At 39.2% G+C, this 16,827-nt stretch overlaps 1 protein-coding gene across 1 annotated transcript in view; it reads left to right on the top strand.

Moving 5' to 3' along the window:
- Positions 1-16,061, top strand: part of ttll11 (tubulin tyrosine ligase-like family, member 11) — a 31,580-nt gene extending 15,519 nt beyond the window's left edge. The window contains exons 7-9 of the mRNA XM_029253083.1: positions 8,169-8,426; positions 9,377-9,483; positions 14,607-16,061. Of these exons, the coding sequence (XP_029108916.1) occupies positions 8,169-8,426; positions 9,377-9,483; positions 14,607-14,878 (637 nt within the window). The 3' untranslated portion in view covers positions 14,879-16,061. The remainder of the gene's footprint in view (positions 1-8,168; positions 8,427-9,376; positions 9,484-14,606) is intronic.
- Positions 16,062-16,827: the final 766 nt, after the last annotated feature.

Below are 16,827 nucleotides of genomic sequence, written 5' to 3'. Positions count from 1 at the left end.
TAATGTGGCTTATGCAGTCGTTGTAAAAGTACTAGTCTCTCTTTCACCTCCAGTTTTTCACTGTGAGCCCTAAAAGGGAAGCTTTTGACTACATCTGATAATTCAAAGGCTACTTTTCATTAGCTGGAAATGAAAGTTAGATGTCACCAGGAGCAGATTGAAATTAGGGATAAACTGGCTGTCGTAGGCTCATCGCAATAACATTCTCTGATGCAAATGTGATCATCAGTGGGCTCCAGGGAAAGAAACTTTGGGTTTTTTTTTTGTAGTAACTAACCAAAATGAAGGGTTAAAATTTTATTTGAAAGTGTTTTAGTTAGGGGGAAATACTTTTTTACTTTTTGTAATCTAGGCCTAGTACTTTCTCTCCACCAAGCCGTATAATATTCGGCTTCTGACGTGAACAAGAACTTGCACAACATACCTGACAATGCAGAGGGAGGCTAATGGAACTGCTGACAGAGACCTCTGTAGTGAACCAGCATATTAATGTGGGTATTGATGCGGACATGAATGCGCGCCACGGCTCTCAGACACATTTCCATTTCGACATTGCAGATGGAGCGCAGGGTTGGCGCCAGCAAGCCAGCCACGGCTCGGAGCCCACCTTGTTTACATCGAGCCACTGTACGGGAAGTTGCGTCCCCGTCTGGTTTATTTGCTCTAACACGGTGGATGAACGTTCAAATCGGTGGCGTTCCTTTCAGTCTGGAGGTGAACTATTTTAGATCTTTAATAGATGCGGAAACGTCAAACACGAACAATTGCTTTGTAGCCTTGGATTGTGTCCCCTGATGGCTCATTACCGTGCATTAACAAGGGCTCTGAACAACAGTTGCTAACGGTTACTAAAGGTAGTGGTGACATGCTGTAATAACATAGCATGCTGTTTTCCTGAAACCTTTTTAGAAATATCCATTATTTATAACCAAGGGCATACGCATTGGTCACATGCATCCAGAGCCAGTTCGCTGAGAGGAAATTGACTGGCATTGTGCCATATTTAAAAGATGCATATATTGAGTTTGTTGTGGCATACACTGTAATTTTTCTTGTGGCCAAATTTCTGCTGCCCTGCTTCTGAAGCAGTAAAATCATTAATTTCAGAACACTGTATTTTGAAATACCGAATGCCAAAAGGACCAGAAATAGCAAGCTTAAATGTTTTGCTTTTTGTCGTGGGAGTTGTTGAATAAAAAAGCAGGACGTGTCAGCTGCATTTTAAGTGTGCCGTAGATTGTGTCTTTTCTCTAAGATTGGACAAGTTAAATCTGTTTTTCATACTACACATTTACATTTATTTATTTAGCGGACGCTTTTCTCCAAAGCGACATGCATCTCATGGAAAATACAATGTGTGCATTACAGTAGCAGAAAGTGAGACATAGTTGCAGACACGTGATTCTTAAGTACAGTCAGTTTGTTTCCACCATATGCACCAATGTTCATCACACAAGTAGCTGCATAAAACTTTGTCAGAATGTCGACGATTCCTGATCACCTTCCTAGGAATTTTTTTTTTGTTTAAAAGATACATATAAACATTTACGTTACATTACAGGAGTTGCTGCTTAAAGGTTTATCCGAGAATGATCTTAAAGTTATAGTGCGTGAACATTTAATTTACATGGAATTAAGAGATTATCATGATGATCAAGTCTTTTAGATAGCTGGGAGCAGAGAAGTAGTACCTAAAATAAGCTAATTTCTTTTAAAAATAAAGTTGGTAGGCTTTATCCAAATTTTCTCTGACCAGGGCTCCTAAAATGATGGGCCCAATTCATAAGTAGGGGACATTTTAAGGGATCCTGCACTCTGTGTCCACAACTAAATACCAAAAATATATAATCTTGTAATTATAGGCAGCATTACATAAACATATAAAATTAAATTTTATATACTACCTTGTAAAACATATAGCACAGTATGAAATGCAGAGCATTTATCCATTTTAAATACTTGAGATTTCACACCGTGGTATATATTTTGTGCTGAAATTATACATACTCTTCTCATACGACACCTCTGGGATGCTAATGTTTCTTTTTTTAGTAGACGTTCTACAAGGTCGACAAAAGAAACAAGGAATAAGGCACAAAAATGAGCTGGTTTTCGTTCACTTGTTTGCAGTAATGCACAAGAGGCCCTGTGAGTCAGTCATAAATTCGATCTCCTTTGACCTCCAAAGACAGGCAAAGCTTTCTTGTTCATCTCCTCCGAGCTACTGAGATCAAGTTGGACTTTGACTTTGAAAACAAGGTTGTGTCTTAAAACTGCTTCAAGGTTATTTGCTATTCTGAAGTGACTTTAGAAATGTTGACTTGCTAACTTTTGTGAATAAAGTAGCATTTTATTATTTACATGAATGTCTCAATCGATGTACAGTACTATGCAAAAGTCTTGGGCACTTAGATGTTTCACAAAAATATTTGTTTCAGGAGCTTATTTAATGTCTTCTGCATTAGCGTAAATGGGAAAGAGCATATTTTAGATTTCTAGGCATTCCTTTTGCAAAAAGTATGTTATTAAAGAACGTACACTGTCTGAAACCACTTATTCCAAGCGTGGTCGCAGCAAACCAGAGCCTATCCCAGCAACACAGGGCGCAAGGCTGGAGGGGGAGGGGACACACCCAGGATGGGACGCCAGTCCTTCGCAAGGCACCCCAAGTAGGACTCGAACCCTAGACCGGCCAGAGAGTGATACCCGGCCAAACCCGCTGCGCCGAGCGGTTGTTGACGATGGATGGTTACTAAGCTTTGTAGGAAGTTTATTAATTAAGAGCATCATTTTTGGAAGCATTCTCACTTTACAGATTTTTTTCCCCCAAGTACCTTAAACTTTTGCACAGTACTGTATGAGGAGCTGTGCATCTGTTTTAATGCCTTATACACCTTGTTAGAGAATTAGTTTTTTCTGTTTATTACTCTGTAAATATATTTTTGCATTGGAGATTTCAGTTTACTTTGCTGAGACTGGGAGAGAGAGTGAGAGCAATAGACAGACTGGTCTATTATGGCTCTTGTTTATATGAGCGAAAACCTTTTCAAAATGTAATTGGGAAAAGGCGGCCTGGTCAGGAGCAGTGTCTGTGCCTGTTTTCTCCATATCTACAGAGGGATAAAATCACACTTTAATAATTACATTGAAAAAATATCACACGTAGTTCGTCCATCACATCCATAACTGAGGCTGACAGCTGCCGCAACATTAGAATAAAATGGCACACCTTGATTTAGAGGGGCATGCTGTGATTTATTGGCAAGTTTGCGGAGTCGTTCACAGAAAGGGCCTGATGCAAAGCCCTATATTCCCATCCTCTCGACGCTGAACAGCCGGTCACTGGTCTTATTATGTGTTTGTGCCTTGTGTTTACAACACACAAGGTTCTGGTGGGCTCTTTTGTCATTAACAGAAAGCCTATTTAATACACAGAAATGGTACAAATAATCCCATCTTTTAAGATCTTTGAAGAGACAAGTGTAAAATGCTAAAATTATTAGAAAAAATGCGAGCTATTTTGACACCGCTGGTTTCTTTTGAAGAGAAAATTGGCCTCTCCCCTCACTTATTATTCATCAAGGCTAACAACTTTAAATTTGAGTGAGTCACCAGATACGGCTGAGACGAATCATTTAGAAATTAGCTTTCATTTCCTGTGGATTGCTGTAATACTGCAAGGACATGGGGCAGTAATTTTTTTTTTTTTTTTTTTTTTTTTACTTTTTTCCCCCTGAAAAAAAGCAGCTATCTTACTTCTTTGTCAGTACTTATCTCAGTAAATGCATGCTAGCGGCTGCGGGGTTCAGTCTCGGCTCTTTAGGAGTTCTTCCCATTGCGATCTTAAGGTAACGAAAAAGTTAGGATTAGTATTCAGCTCTGAACTACTGGCTTGTCAGATCTTTGCCTTTGGAGTGAGCGTTCTGTGGAAGTTCTGCTTTACCGCTCACATCTCTGATGAACAGGGGTGGTTTCTGTGCCAGGGGGGTTAAAGGCAAGGTGAGAAGGTCGACAGAAGTGTGGTCTCCCCGGGGCGCTCGTGTTGCTTTGCGCCTGGTTTGAGAAGGTTGTGTCCTTCCTTGCCCCCCCAGGCTCTTTCCCAGTCCCGCAATCGGGGAAATCAGGGCGCTGGCTGGTGTCGGATCACAGGAAGCCAATCGATTTCCCTGAAGCGGTTCTCTCTCTCACTCTCTCTCTCTATTTATTTATTTATTTATTTATTTATTTATTTGTTTATTTATTTTTTTAAATTCGTCAATGTTGCAGAAGTAACTGTCTTGGAACCGACTATAACTAACTTCGACTGCTTGCCCTACTGGAAAATGCAGACAGCAATGAACAGCTAGTCCTTTTTCCTCGGACCAAATTTTTTAAGAAGTGCAAGTATTTGGGCATTTGCGTGGGTGATTTTTTTTGTCAAGACTCTGAGTCTTTAATCTGCATTGCCCTTTGATTTTGACAACATCCATCCAGACAGCATCCATTTGCTTACTTGTGAGGGTTTTGATGAATTATTCCACACTGCTGGAAAGTGATGCATGTCAGTAAGCTCCAAGTGCCACTAACGTACCCAGGAGTCTCTCTCCAGAGAACACCAGCTTCCTTCTTGTGTGTGCTTTTCATCTTTCAGTGTGTGTTTTATTTTTTATTTCCTATTTGGACCTAACTAGGCATTTGCTGATAATAATATTTGTTTAGTATAATGAAAAACATGACGACAAAAAAATCTCACCTCGGGTTCGATTCATGCATTTCAGTATGAATATGCTTTTACTTTAGGGGTCAGAGACATTGATTTGTAACAGCAGTCATTCGGTTGTCAAGATGAGCCTTGTTTTAGTTTATTTTACTTGGTCTGCTCTAGACAAATACCTGACCGAGTAAAGACTACAAACTATTTAATTTGCTTCGAATAAACATTTTGAAGCAAATAACTTGCATGATTACATTGACATTTTTTAATTTAGCAGACGCTTTTCTCCAGAGGGCTGTACGTCTAACAAAAAAATACAATGAGTGCATTACATGCACGTTATGTTATGATTTGAAAAACCGAATATTTTGTAATCGTCGTGCATGAATGTTCTTGCAGCATGACCTACTGAGGTCGAAGTGTTTTACATAAGATGCTTATACGGGTGTGACAGAGTTCGAATTTGAACGTTGCTGAACTTTGAACGTTTTTGTCAGATCTGAAATCTGTCAAATTTGATCAACACTTGTTTTAGCAAATGTGAATTTGATGTGGGGGGGGGGAAGTAGTCAAAGCAATGCATCTCATTATAAGCTTTATTTTATATGTATATCTGTTGCTGTCTGCAAGTCTAGGCATGCTTGAGAGGGGCTGCACTAATTAATGATTGTACAGTACTACATGCGCACATATATATTCACATATTGATTATGCAGTGAAATGCATTAGGACTACTTTTTAAGACTTTGCATACCATGTTTGTCATTGTGGTCTTTTGCTTAGCATAAGACAGTGTGCGTAAGTTCACATACATGCATCTTGTTTTGAGATTTTAACTGGAAATACTCATACTGATATAAATGAATGCTTATATTACTAATATTTAATTTGAGCATAAAGCAGTATTTTTTAAATTGCTGAAAAAGAAAATTACTTCACTGTGTAAAGTAAAACCAAATAAATATTTTTCATCTTTTAATTGATATTTGCATGTGGAATAGTGTAAAAATGATGCTTTACATTTTAATTGTCCTTGAAAACCTCATCCACCTTCGCATCGGTACGGATTTATAATTTTAAACGCGCATTCCACTGATCCGGATTTTGAACATCTCCTTCACATCCCTAGTTCCTCATCTACATTGTTATAGAATCACCTGCTGTGGATGCATCTACTGCAGATGTGATGATGCTTTGAAGAAATCCACAGGTTCATTGAAGTCAAGAGAAGAGTGCAAATCAATATAAAAACACAGCATGAAGACTCTTAATGTATCAAAACATTTCGAGCAGGAATTAAGTTTGACTTTCTCTCTTTACAGTGAGCCAGCAGTTCTCCCCCTAGTGCTTTTAGGACTAATTGAAAGCAAGGCCCATGTCTTGCATCTGATTTGCATAATTTAGAAATAATTGCTTTTGTCTCTCCTTGAACCACTGATATACAGTATATTTTCTTTTCCTGGTCCATGGTCCCCTAGGATCAGTCTAACCATCTGGCCAGGGGCTGGAACAGAAGCAAAAGATCCCTGAACATTACCAGGTCCTGGTCAAGTCAATTAAACACAGCTATTCTGTCAGGAACAAGTATTTTTTTCTTTTTTTTCTTCCTCCCATACTGCTGATAGCAGCGTCTTTGAACATGTAAGCTTTTTGAAATGAAAATCCTATTCTGTGCTTTAAAACCTTTCAAGACACAAAGTACATGGAGACCAGCCTCTCAAAATAACATAGAAAGTTCTTTTGGATGGTTCTTTTGGACAGTTCTTTTTAAACAGACAGTTTAAAAATGGCAAGAGTATAAAGGGACTGGAGAAATTGGATTTTGTGTAAATATAATTGGCTGAATGGCGTTAATGTAACTCAGACTGGTTACTGTACTTACATTACAAGAATTACTTGGTTTGAGACTCTTAATAAAAATATTTATTTTTACAGCACATTCTAAAACCGCTTCTCAAAATGCTTTACAGTAAAGAAGAAAGACGTACGGTGACATCTCTAAAGCACTTAATCAAAATCAGTAACCACCTGTCCAAGTTAGCATCACAGCACTCTAGAGTTTATTCTGGAGGCACAGAGCACAAAGCCAACGAAGGTACACCCTGGATGGGATGCCAGTCCATCACAGGGCTGACACACACACACACACACACACACACACACACACACACACACACACACACACACACACACACACACACACACACACACACACACACACACACACAGAGACAGACAGAGCAGAAAATCACTCACAGACTACAGAAAATATAGAGTCACCAGTTAACCTGAAAGTCTTTGAACTCTTGGGGAAAAAAACCAAAACATCTGGCAGAAATGCACACAGAGACAGGGAGGATACACATGGACCGAGCTGGATTCAAAGTGAGGTGCAGCACTATCCTCTGCACCGCTTTGCACAAACTCTAAAGTAATTTACAGGCAGTCCTGGATTTAAAGGTGTCCAGAGTAGATTAGATATTCAGGACTTGGTTTTGGACTAAATTTTCGTTGTTTTTAAAGAATAAGGCTGGGATTTGGGGTGTTTGGTGGGGAAAAAAATGTTAACTTTTTGTGGTTTAAAAACGTGCTTATTGTTCAATTTAATGGTAACGAAGAGTTCTTTTTACAGGAATTGTCTTTATGAGCAGACCATCAGGAATGAATTATGCACGTTATGCAGTGGAAGTTTGCATGTAAATGTGACTTTTGTAATATTTGTAAAATATGAAATGGGTGGATAAAGGTACTTGCTTATGATGCATATGCGGGTTAGTATGACATTGTAAATATGACTTTGGCGAAGGTTATGGATACATTTTGTGTATGTTTGTGAACTGACACTTCACCAAATTGACTTACAGTGTTAAGTTAAAGTAATTTACCCGTGTATACAACTGGGTAATTTTTACTGGAGTAATTTAGGGTTAGTCGCTTGCTTAAGGGCACTATAGCAGGCAGTGGGATTCAAACCTGGGTCCTGCTGGATAATATAGATATTGGTCCACAGGTTCTACCATTAACTTGAAGAGTGATGTAAGATAGTCTGATCTTTCTACCACTGAACAAAATTATTCTGATATATATTTGACATTTCAGCTAGTCATATGTGTGTTAAAGAAAATGTCTTTTCCTTCTATTGTTGATGTATTTGTGTAGAATGTACAAGTTGCCACTGGAATGCAGACAATTGATTTTAAAAAGGGCAACCTTTTTCATAATTGTTTTGATCTCTTCTTCGCATTTTGGCAGTGGAACATTAATTGGCAGTGGTGTGCATGGTTCAGATCTTATCAGGGAATGAAACGGCATTCAATTTAGCTAGCCTAACTTCCCGCTTTAAGTGAGAATCGATATTAAAAAAAAAAAAAAAAAAAATTCTCTGTATAATATACATCTCAGTCTGTGCCTATATTAATCCTTTCATTGCAGGATTCATGGGCTGTTTCTCCTCCTCTTATTTCCATGGCAACAGGTCACTCCTGCCAAGCGGCAGCTCACAACCACAGGAGAACATCCAGGGGGCAGGTTTACATGACAAGGCAGAGGTGGATGATGGGCCACAGGTGGAGAACAACCTGCCGTCACTGTGCTTGAAGCAGGTCTTTCCTAAATACACCAAGCAGTTCAACTATCTGCGTCTGGTGGAGCGCATTGCTGGCCTCTTCGTGCGCTTCCTGGGGGTCAAGGGAACCATGCGCCTGGGTCCCACTGGCTTCCGCACCTTCATTAGGTAGCTGGGCTCTCTCTCTGGCCTCCGGTCTGTTCCCAGTCTCCTGCATGGTTTCTGTACTCTGTTATTCTTTAGTCTTCACCCTTCTCCTGTAGATGCCTTTTGCATAGTTAACAACCAGGCTGTCAAACTCTATTGTGTGTATGCAGACTATCAATACATTCCCCCAAACTTTACAGGTGACAGTACCCTTTATTTCAGTATCAGAATCATGTGGACTCCTGGCTTGCATTATTTGATCTCTGTTGTGCCAACAATATGTAACTTTTTCCTAAAATGAGAATTCCTTTAACGTTAAATAATGTAACACAGAATATACACTACTGGTTTTCACAAGCTGCACATCATGGGGGTTTTTCCTCTTAGCTGAGCTCTTAGCTCAGCCTTGATTCAGCTTTGATTGAATGCAGTTAGTATAACTGCCTAAATAAAACTGAACTAAATGCACGTTTTGAGAGCCCACAATAATTTAAGATGTATTATTTAGATTTCATGTTAATCAGAGAATAACTAGCCTTGTGAAAACACGGTAAACATGTTTCTGAACGCTGGCAACAAATGATCCAAGCAGTGGAGTTGATTAATAATTAGAGAGAGGACTTGAGAGAAAAAAAAAAACTGCTGGCATACAGTGCATTCGGATTGAGTTTGACACCCCAACCTTGCAACTTGTGCTTCTCTGCTCTCGACCAGCGCATATGTTCTGCTGGCTTGCTGCCTTTTGGTCTGTGTGCTCACTGCTGGTTCGAAGAAGCACCTGCCAACATGCTTGAAAGTAAAAATACATCAGAGGTGTAGCCCTCTAGAATTTGCTATGCATCTAAGATGAATTCCTGTGTGATGGTTTTGTCTAAGCAGTGAGAGTGTTCATTCTTCATGCTTTATCCAGCTATTTGGGAATATAATCTCTGTTAACAGCTCAGGGCATATGTTCTGTGTCTGCCTTCCAGGAACTGCAAACTCAGCAATAGCAGCTTTTCCATGGCATCCGTGGACATCCTGTACATCGACATCACACGACGCTGGACGGGTATGGTGTCTGACTCCAGGGAGGCAGGTAATACTGGGCACAAGGTAGTGCCAGGCTATTGTACATGATCCCTGTGGTAATGCTGAAAAAGAAAATCTTTGCTTTCTTATTTACTCATCACAACTATTGAGCAGCTTTATTGCTGATGCATGTGTAGTATTGCTATTACCTCTGATTACATGTGAGGTCATTTAGGGTCTCTGTGGTAATTCAGGAGCTCTCATGCTGTTTGGAAAACATTGCAATCACACTGAATTCTCATATTATGTATGAACACTTTGGGCTTTGGTAGGATATTAAGGATGTAGAGGTAATTTTGCTATAATGAAAAATTCATTGTCCACTGCTCAATGTTGACAGTATATTAAGTAAGTAAAGTTTTGATAAGGTTTTGTGGAAACTGAAAATTTAACTTCTTCAAACAGTTCCTGCTGCAGCAGGCTAGGAAACAAGGTGACAGGCTAAATTGCTAAGTTATGTAAATGGGAAAAAAAATAAGTGATTTATTTTTATCAGTATTTTTTTCTTGAATGAGAAATTCCATTACATTGGAATTAGAGTTCCTTTTTTCTACTCATTCCATGTTCCCACAACACTAACATCACTTCCACAACCCAGTTTTTTGGGATAAACATGTTGTAGTGAGTAGCACTGTGCTAAGAACCAATAGGTATCCAGGTCTCATCTGAGTACTCTGAATACTTATAGAGATATAGAAATATCCAGTTCAGTAAATTTGCCTTTGATAAATAAATGTTATCATGTGTTTGAGTCTGTCTGCAATTCAGTTAACCTTTTACTCTAAGAATACAAGGGCAAACAGCACCCAGTAGCAATGCTGAAGAATGACTTTGGTTGCTGCTGAATTTAAGTGTTTTTTTTTCTGATCATATAGTTATGAAATGATAACGAGTAGTGTAGTAGCTATTGACATGGTCTTGAAAGTTCCAGTTCTGTTCATTTCCCAATGTGTGCCGTGCTGTGGTTCTCTTGATCTAGCAACTGCTCTAGCTATAGAAATTGGTAAAATAGTTTTAACCAGACAAACTTGCTATCAGTTAAGAAACCAAACAATAATATGAAAATGAAGCAAAATTTTCAGCGGTATTTTTTTTTTTTTTTTTTTTTTTGTAACAGCAGCAACACTAGATCACAGGAACAAACAAAATATTGAAACTGCAAGCATAAATCAAGTAAAGCAAATAATGTTTCACAGAAGTGATCAATTGCTATTATCAGTGAGTTGTCATTCATGTCATTACTTCCATCAGCCAGAAGAAAATTCATCACTACCAGGACATTTTTTCATTTAGCTGATGCTTTTCTCCAAAATGACTTACAATGTTAATCTACCTAGAATTACTTACCCGTTTTTACATCTAGTTAACTTTTACTGGAGCAGTTTCGAGTAAGTACCTTGCTCAAGGGTACTATAGCCAGAGGTTAGAGTCAAACCTGCAACCTTTGGGTCCAAAGGCAACAGCTCTAACCCCTACGCTATGTTACCTCTGACCTCAGACCACAGCTGCAAAATACTACTAAGTTAAGAATAAATAATGAAATAAAACTGACAAGACTTTTAAAGATTTCAGTGAAATTGTGAACAGATTGAATTTATATTTAGTATATTTCAACATGAGGGGTGCAGTGGCGCAGTGGGTTGGACCACAGTCCTGCTGTCCGGTGGGTCTGGGGTTCGAGTCCCGCTTGGGGTGCCTTGCGACGGACTGGCGTCCCGTCCTGGGTGTGTCCCCTCCCCCTCCGGCCTTACGCCCTGTGTTGCCGGGTAGGCTCCGGTTCCCCGTGACCCTGTATGGGACAAGCGGTTCTGAAAATGTGTGTGTGTGTATATTTCAACATAATAAATTCCAGCCTATAATGACATTAACATCTTAAATTTTGATTTTAACTGGAAACTCAGCATTGGTTCAGCAAACTTCCAAATATGTATAAATAAGGTGATCTGTATGCAGGAGATGATTTCTAAATGTCTTTAAATGTGGGGATATTGTGTGTTCAGTTGGCTACTTTTCATTAGCGTCAAGATTAAAGAAAGAGCTGCTCAGACTTTGCTGTCCAAGTTATTATTTTTTTTTATTTCATAGGTCAGACAGTTCCTTTGTCCAAAATGACATACATATGGTTTTGCCCATTTATACAGTATATCTGGAGGAAGTCAGGTGCAGATGCTTGAAGGGAATTACAGCAAGACACCTGCTGGAAGTTACAGTCTTTAGGTTATAATTCTTCGTCCTTAACCACTCAGTACCTGCTTCTCCAAATATCGAGCTCTGCGAATAAAACTGTAGAACAAGCTGAAGTACACACATGGTATGTATTACCCAAATACTGTATCACAGGCATTATGCATCAACAGAGATAACGGTGGGTTTGGGCATTGATGAAAATCAGATACAGTGAATTACATACTAATACAATAATGGAAGCATTGGTGAAACTGAACTGTATATTCTTTCCATCTGACTTAACCAGCCAAAATGTGGTCATTTAAACTGAGATATATCTGTCATTCTGTAAAGATGTGTCCTTATCAGATTTGTAAATTTATATTCATGAAACACATCATTGTTTGAAAAAACTCATTGCTATATCTTGGTTGTCCTTATGATAATGTTTCTGATAGGGCAACAGGTAGCATTGTGATGACACAGACTAATAATGCAGCAGTTTAACGCGGCGTGGGCTGCTTGCTGGAGATAAATGCTGCTGTAGAGGCAACCTCTCACTCATTCCATTGCCGGGCTCATTCTTTCATTCACTTCTGTTTATGTGCATGTACACACATTTTTATTTTCTCATTTAATCTGCAAAACCTGGAAAAAGTTGCTTTTTTTTTAACCATTGCTTCTTTGATACAAACAATTACAGTACATGTAAAATGGCAAAATGTAGCTGTTTGTGCTGTTTATTACATGTTTAAGTCTAAAGCATTTTCATTCCAGCATTTAATTATTTACATAACAATACATTTACTTTTTCAAAATCACCTTTAATTTCTGAGCACTCTGCTGTTCTTTAGGCATAAACTCTTCTATAATGTTCATTTATATAGCTTATTTTGTTTGTTTGCTGTCATTATGTTTTAACTAGCAAAGAGAAGTCCAAGTATATTTCTTTGTATTTGTATGCCTGTGGTTATATGCATTATATAAATATCAATTGTCTATCATTGACATCCATTGTACTCCTGCTATGAAATACTGATTTTTTTTGTGCAGGGTTGGTAGTAATGTCAGTATATATGTACATATTTATTAAGATTTTGTTTTGGCTTTTTGTATCAGTCTGCTTTCCAGAGTTTAAAATATGCATATTTAAAAACTTGAGCACTATTGCAAAGGGGTTTGGAATTTTTAATATCAAACTATGTATTAATTAAGTATCAAGGAAAAGTTAAATAAACACAACCTTGAAAACTCAAATGGATTTAATGAGTTGAAGAAATATTTTGAAATGAAAAGGACTTTAAGGAGTCTCATCTCCGCACTCTAGAGTTGATGGATGGCCTTGATTATACACTCTTGTGGCAGTTTGTTTTTAGATGTGTTTATTATCTTTTAATCAGCCTTGATATATGATTAATTTCTTGCAGCCCCCACAAGACATGACAGTCTGTGAATACCAGCACTTGCTGAAAGTTAATGGACTCAATCACAATGAAAGCTTACATATATATATATCTACACTGGGGTTCCGAAGTTTGGAGTCATCTAGAAATTTTATTTTTTTGAAAGAACTGATCCTTTTCTCAATGTACCATTAAACTGATTTTAAAATATAGCCAAGAAATTATCGCTAATGTTGCAAATACTGTAGATATTACTGTTTGAAATGATTGATTTATAATGTGTTAACATATGACTGCAAAGCCCCAGCAGCCATTGCTCCAGAGCCCTTAAAATCCTCAGTTTCCTGGTTAATCCTTTTAGCTCATCCTTAATTAATCATGTTTAAATACTAATGGATTATTCGAGAAACCTTTGTAGTTTTGTTGGCACAGCTGACACGTGTCATTCTGTTCAAAAAAGCAAGTAAATTCTTTCCTTACGTTGGGAAGTACTGGCATTCCTAAAGTTAATTTCTGGGTTCAAAAATGGCCAAAACGAAACAGCTTTCTTAAGAAACATGTCAGTTTGTTGTTGGTTTGCGAAATAAAGGTTATTCCCTGCGTTGATTGCCAAGAAGCTGAAGATTTCATACACAGTTGTCCACTACTGTCTTGAGAGAAGAGGACAAACTGCATCTAACAGGATAGAAAAAGAAGTGAAAAGCCCAGATGCACAAATGCACAAAAGGTTAGATATATGAGACCCTGTAGTTTGAGAAACAGAAGCCTTACAAGTTCTAAGTTGGCTGCTTCCTTAAATAGTACATGCCAAATACCAGTTTTATTTACAGTGGAAAAAAACGACTCTCGAATACAGACCTTAGAGGCAGAGTTTCAGAGAAAAAGCCATATTTAACATTGGAAAATAAAAGAAAAGGTTAACATGGGGCAAAGAACACAGGAATTAGATAGTGGATGACTGGAAAAGAGTATTATGGACAGATTAGTAAGTTAGAGGTCTTTTGATCAAGGAGGAGAACACATGTAAGACATAGAGCAAAGTGGTGCAAGGACTAATTAACCAGAAAGGTTACTACTCTGTTTTGTGATGAATAAAACTCATTTTTTATTTCATATCGCCGAAGGCGAAGGGGATAGACGTAAGTATTCCTGAGCGTGTGTACGACACACACACGCTGTCCGAAACCGCTTGTCCTAAGCGGGGTTGCGGCGAACCGAAGCCTAACTCGGTAGCACAGGGTGCAAGGCTGGAGGGGGAGGGACACACCCAGGACGGGGACTCCAGTCCGTCACAAGGCTCCCCAAGCAGGACTCGAACCCCAGACCCGCCAGAGAGCAGGCCCCAGCCAAACCCGTGCCCCCAAGGGTGTACTACTTCAGCTTTTTTAATGTAACTAGACTTGCCTTCAGAAACAGTGTTGGTTTGAAAGGCTGATTTGCTTCAGTAAGTTTTCTGGAGTCATGAATGGGTTTAAGGTATATGAAGCAGTCAGTGTTGTACTGTTACAAGTGCAGTTGTGTACCGTCACTGTGACGCTGTGTCTGTTGCTCCCTTGTGTAGGGATGAGCCTCCAGGCCTTCGTGGAGGCCTTCTTCTACCTGGCACAGCGACGCTTCAAGGCCCTGCCCCTGCGGGAGCAAGTGCTCTCCCTGTTGGAGCTGTGCGAAGTGCATCTGGAGAGCCCAGAGGAGAAACGGTCCTCCAGAAGCACTGTTGAGAGAAAGACGATGGCCCCGCTCCCGCTGGGCTCCCCGGCTGCCCCTCGCAAGTCCCCTGGCTACGGGCTCCACCAGACCCTGCGGCCCACCCTCAAGGGAAACGTGGAAAACTAAACTTTCCCTAGTTGCGTTGCAGGTTCCTGTTCTTGTGTTGGGGTCTCTCTGGCTGACATCACTGATTGGTGCTTAACAACAGCTGGGTCTTTGTCACAGGCACATACTTAACCTGGCTGTGACACGAAACAAAGGTAAATTCTCTGGGTCATTGGCTTTTCCTGACAGTGCAATGAAGGAGCAATTCTTTGCTGCTGTGCTTCATTTGTCCATTGTGTCAGTTCAGGGTCTTAGAGATGAGAAGACAAAATAACAAAAACTCATCTTTTAGGTTAAATTATTGGTTTCACCTGGGTTTTTATCTTCCCCTTGAAATAGCAGGCTGTCTCTCTTCAGGGAAATCTTAGGAAGTTTTAATTACACAGGCTTCTGAGTGAGTGGTCAGTACAGCTTAAACGCCACGAAGGTGGAGAAAAACGGTATCTCGCCCTCGTGTGTCAAAAACCGTGTTTTGCACAACAACTTTGAAACAAATTCCTTCCGAACCAAATTCTAGCAGCAGGGCTACTGTTGCTCCTGCCATGGACATGAATTGGTTTCTGAAGTTCTCCATTTTCACTGCATGTCTGTGACTTTGGTTCACTCCAGGTTTAAGGAGTCTTATTCTCATTGATTAGGGATTGGTACTTGATCAAATAAAGCAGCTTAAGTCAAATACGTGTGTGATTATACAGTGTAGGAATGAAAAAGGAACACTCCATAGTTGATTATATCCTTGTTTAATTTATTTTAAGAGGAATGCATTATTTTAAATTTATTTTTTTCACTTTACTGAAAATGAGCATAATATGAAGAACTTTATTTATGCAGTACTTCTGAGGGGGAATGAGAATTTTTCTTTTTTTACAGCACATTTCTTTTTCAACCATGTAACCTGCCTGGTAATAATAAACAATATTCTAGAGAAATATACTCAGATAAAATGTGTTTTTGCATTCACTGGATATTTAGCACCACTTCAGAAAACTCAAACATTATATTTACTATTTCAAAAGGCAATATCAGTAAAATAGAAACTGCTTTGTATTGCGGGGAAAAGATATGGTGTGCATTTTCTGTTACCCTTTTCTCATTGAAGCAAAATAAATCAATATTTTAACGGGATGTTTGTGGTCAATGAAGAGGTGTTACAGGACGAAAAACACTTTAGGTCAGATGTTTTCAGTCATGGTCCCCTTAGACATATTTCCCAGGTAATTATCCTAACCATTCACACTAGTATGAGATTTAGCTGACTGACTACTTCATGTATGAGATTTAGCTGACTGACTACTTCATGTATGAGATTTAGCTGACTGACTACTTCATGTCTTAACATAGTATAGATAAATCAATGAGTGAAAACAGGTGATGTAGTGGGTGGTTTTTTTGAACCTCAGGTGTAGGTGGTAATGAAGAGACATTCACTGTTGGCACAGCGAGTAGCGATGCTGTCTCACAGCGCCTGGGTGGTGCGAGAGAACATGGGTTTGATCCCCGCTCAGTCTGTGTGGAGTTTGCATGTTCTCCCTGTGTCTGCGTGGGTTTCCTCCAGGTGCTCCAGTTTTCTCCCACAGACATGCTGTTCCGGTTCCCCCATAATGTGTGAGTGCCAGAGAGAGAGTGTGTTCCACTGATGTATGGATGAGTGACCCATTGTAAGTAGTGTATCTAGCAGTGTAAGTCACCACGGTGAATAAGGTGTGTGGGCTGATAGTAACACTACATAATGTTCATTGGAAGTCGCTTTGGAGAAAAGCATCTGCTAAGTGAATAAATGTAAATGTATTAATGGAACCACTTAACTGCTTTGATTCTCATTACCCTGAACTTAAAACTTTACCCCCTTCAGTTGTTAAAAGTCTGCAATTTACACAGTGCTGGAACATTTGCCAGACAGAAATGCAGAGCACCAAGAGAAAAACGTCTGTGTTGTTTCAATAAGAAATAGTAATGGCTCTGGTTCAGAT

The sequence above is a fragment of the Scleropages formosus genome, chromosome 6 (genome assembly GCF_900964775.1).
Source record: "Scleropages formosus chromosome 6, fSclFor1.1, whole genome shotgun sequence".
In the NCBI taxonomy this organism is placed as follows: domain Eukaryota; kingdom Metazoa; phylum Chordata; class Actinopteri; order Osteoglossiformes; family Osteoglossidae; genus Scleropages; species Scleropages formosus.
The sequence above is the reverse complement of the archived record's forward strand: the minus strand, read 5'-3'. Positions and strand labels throughout refer to the sequence as shown.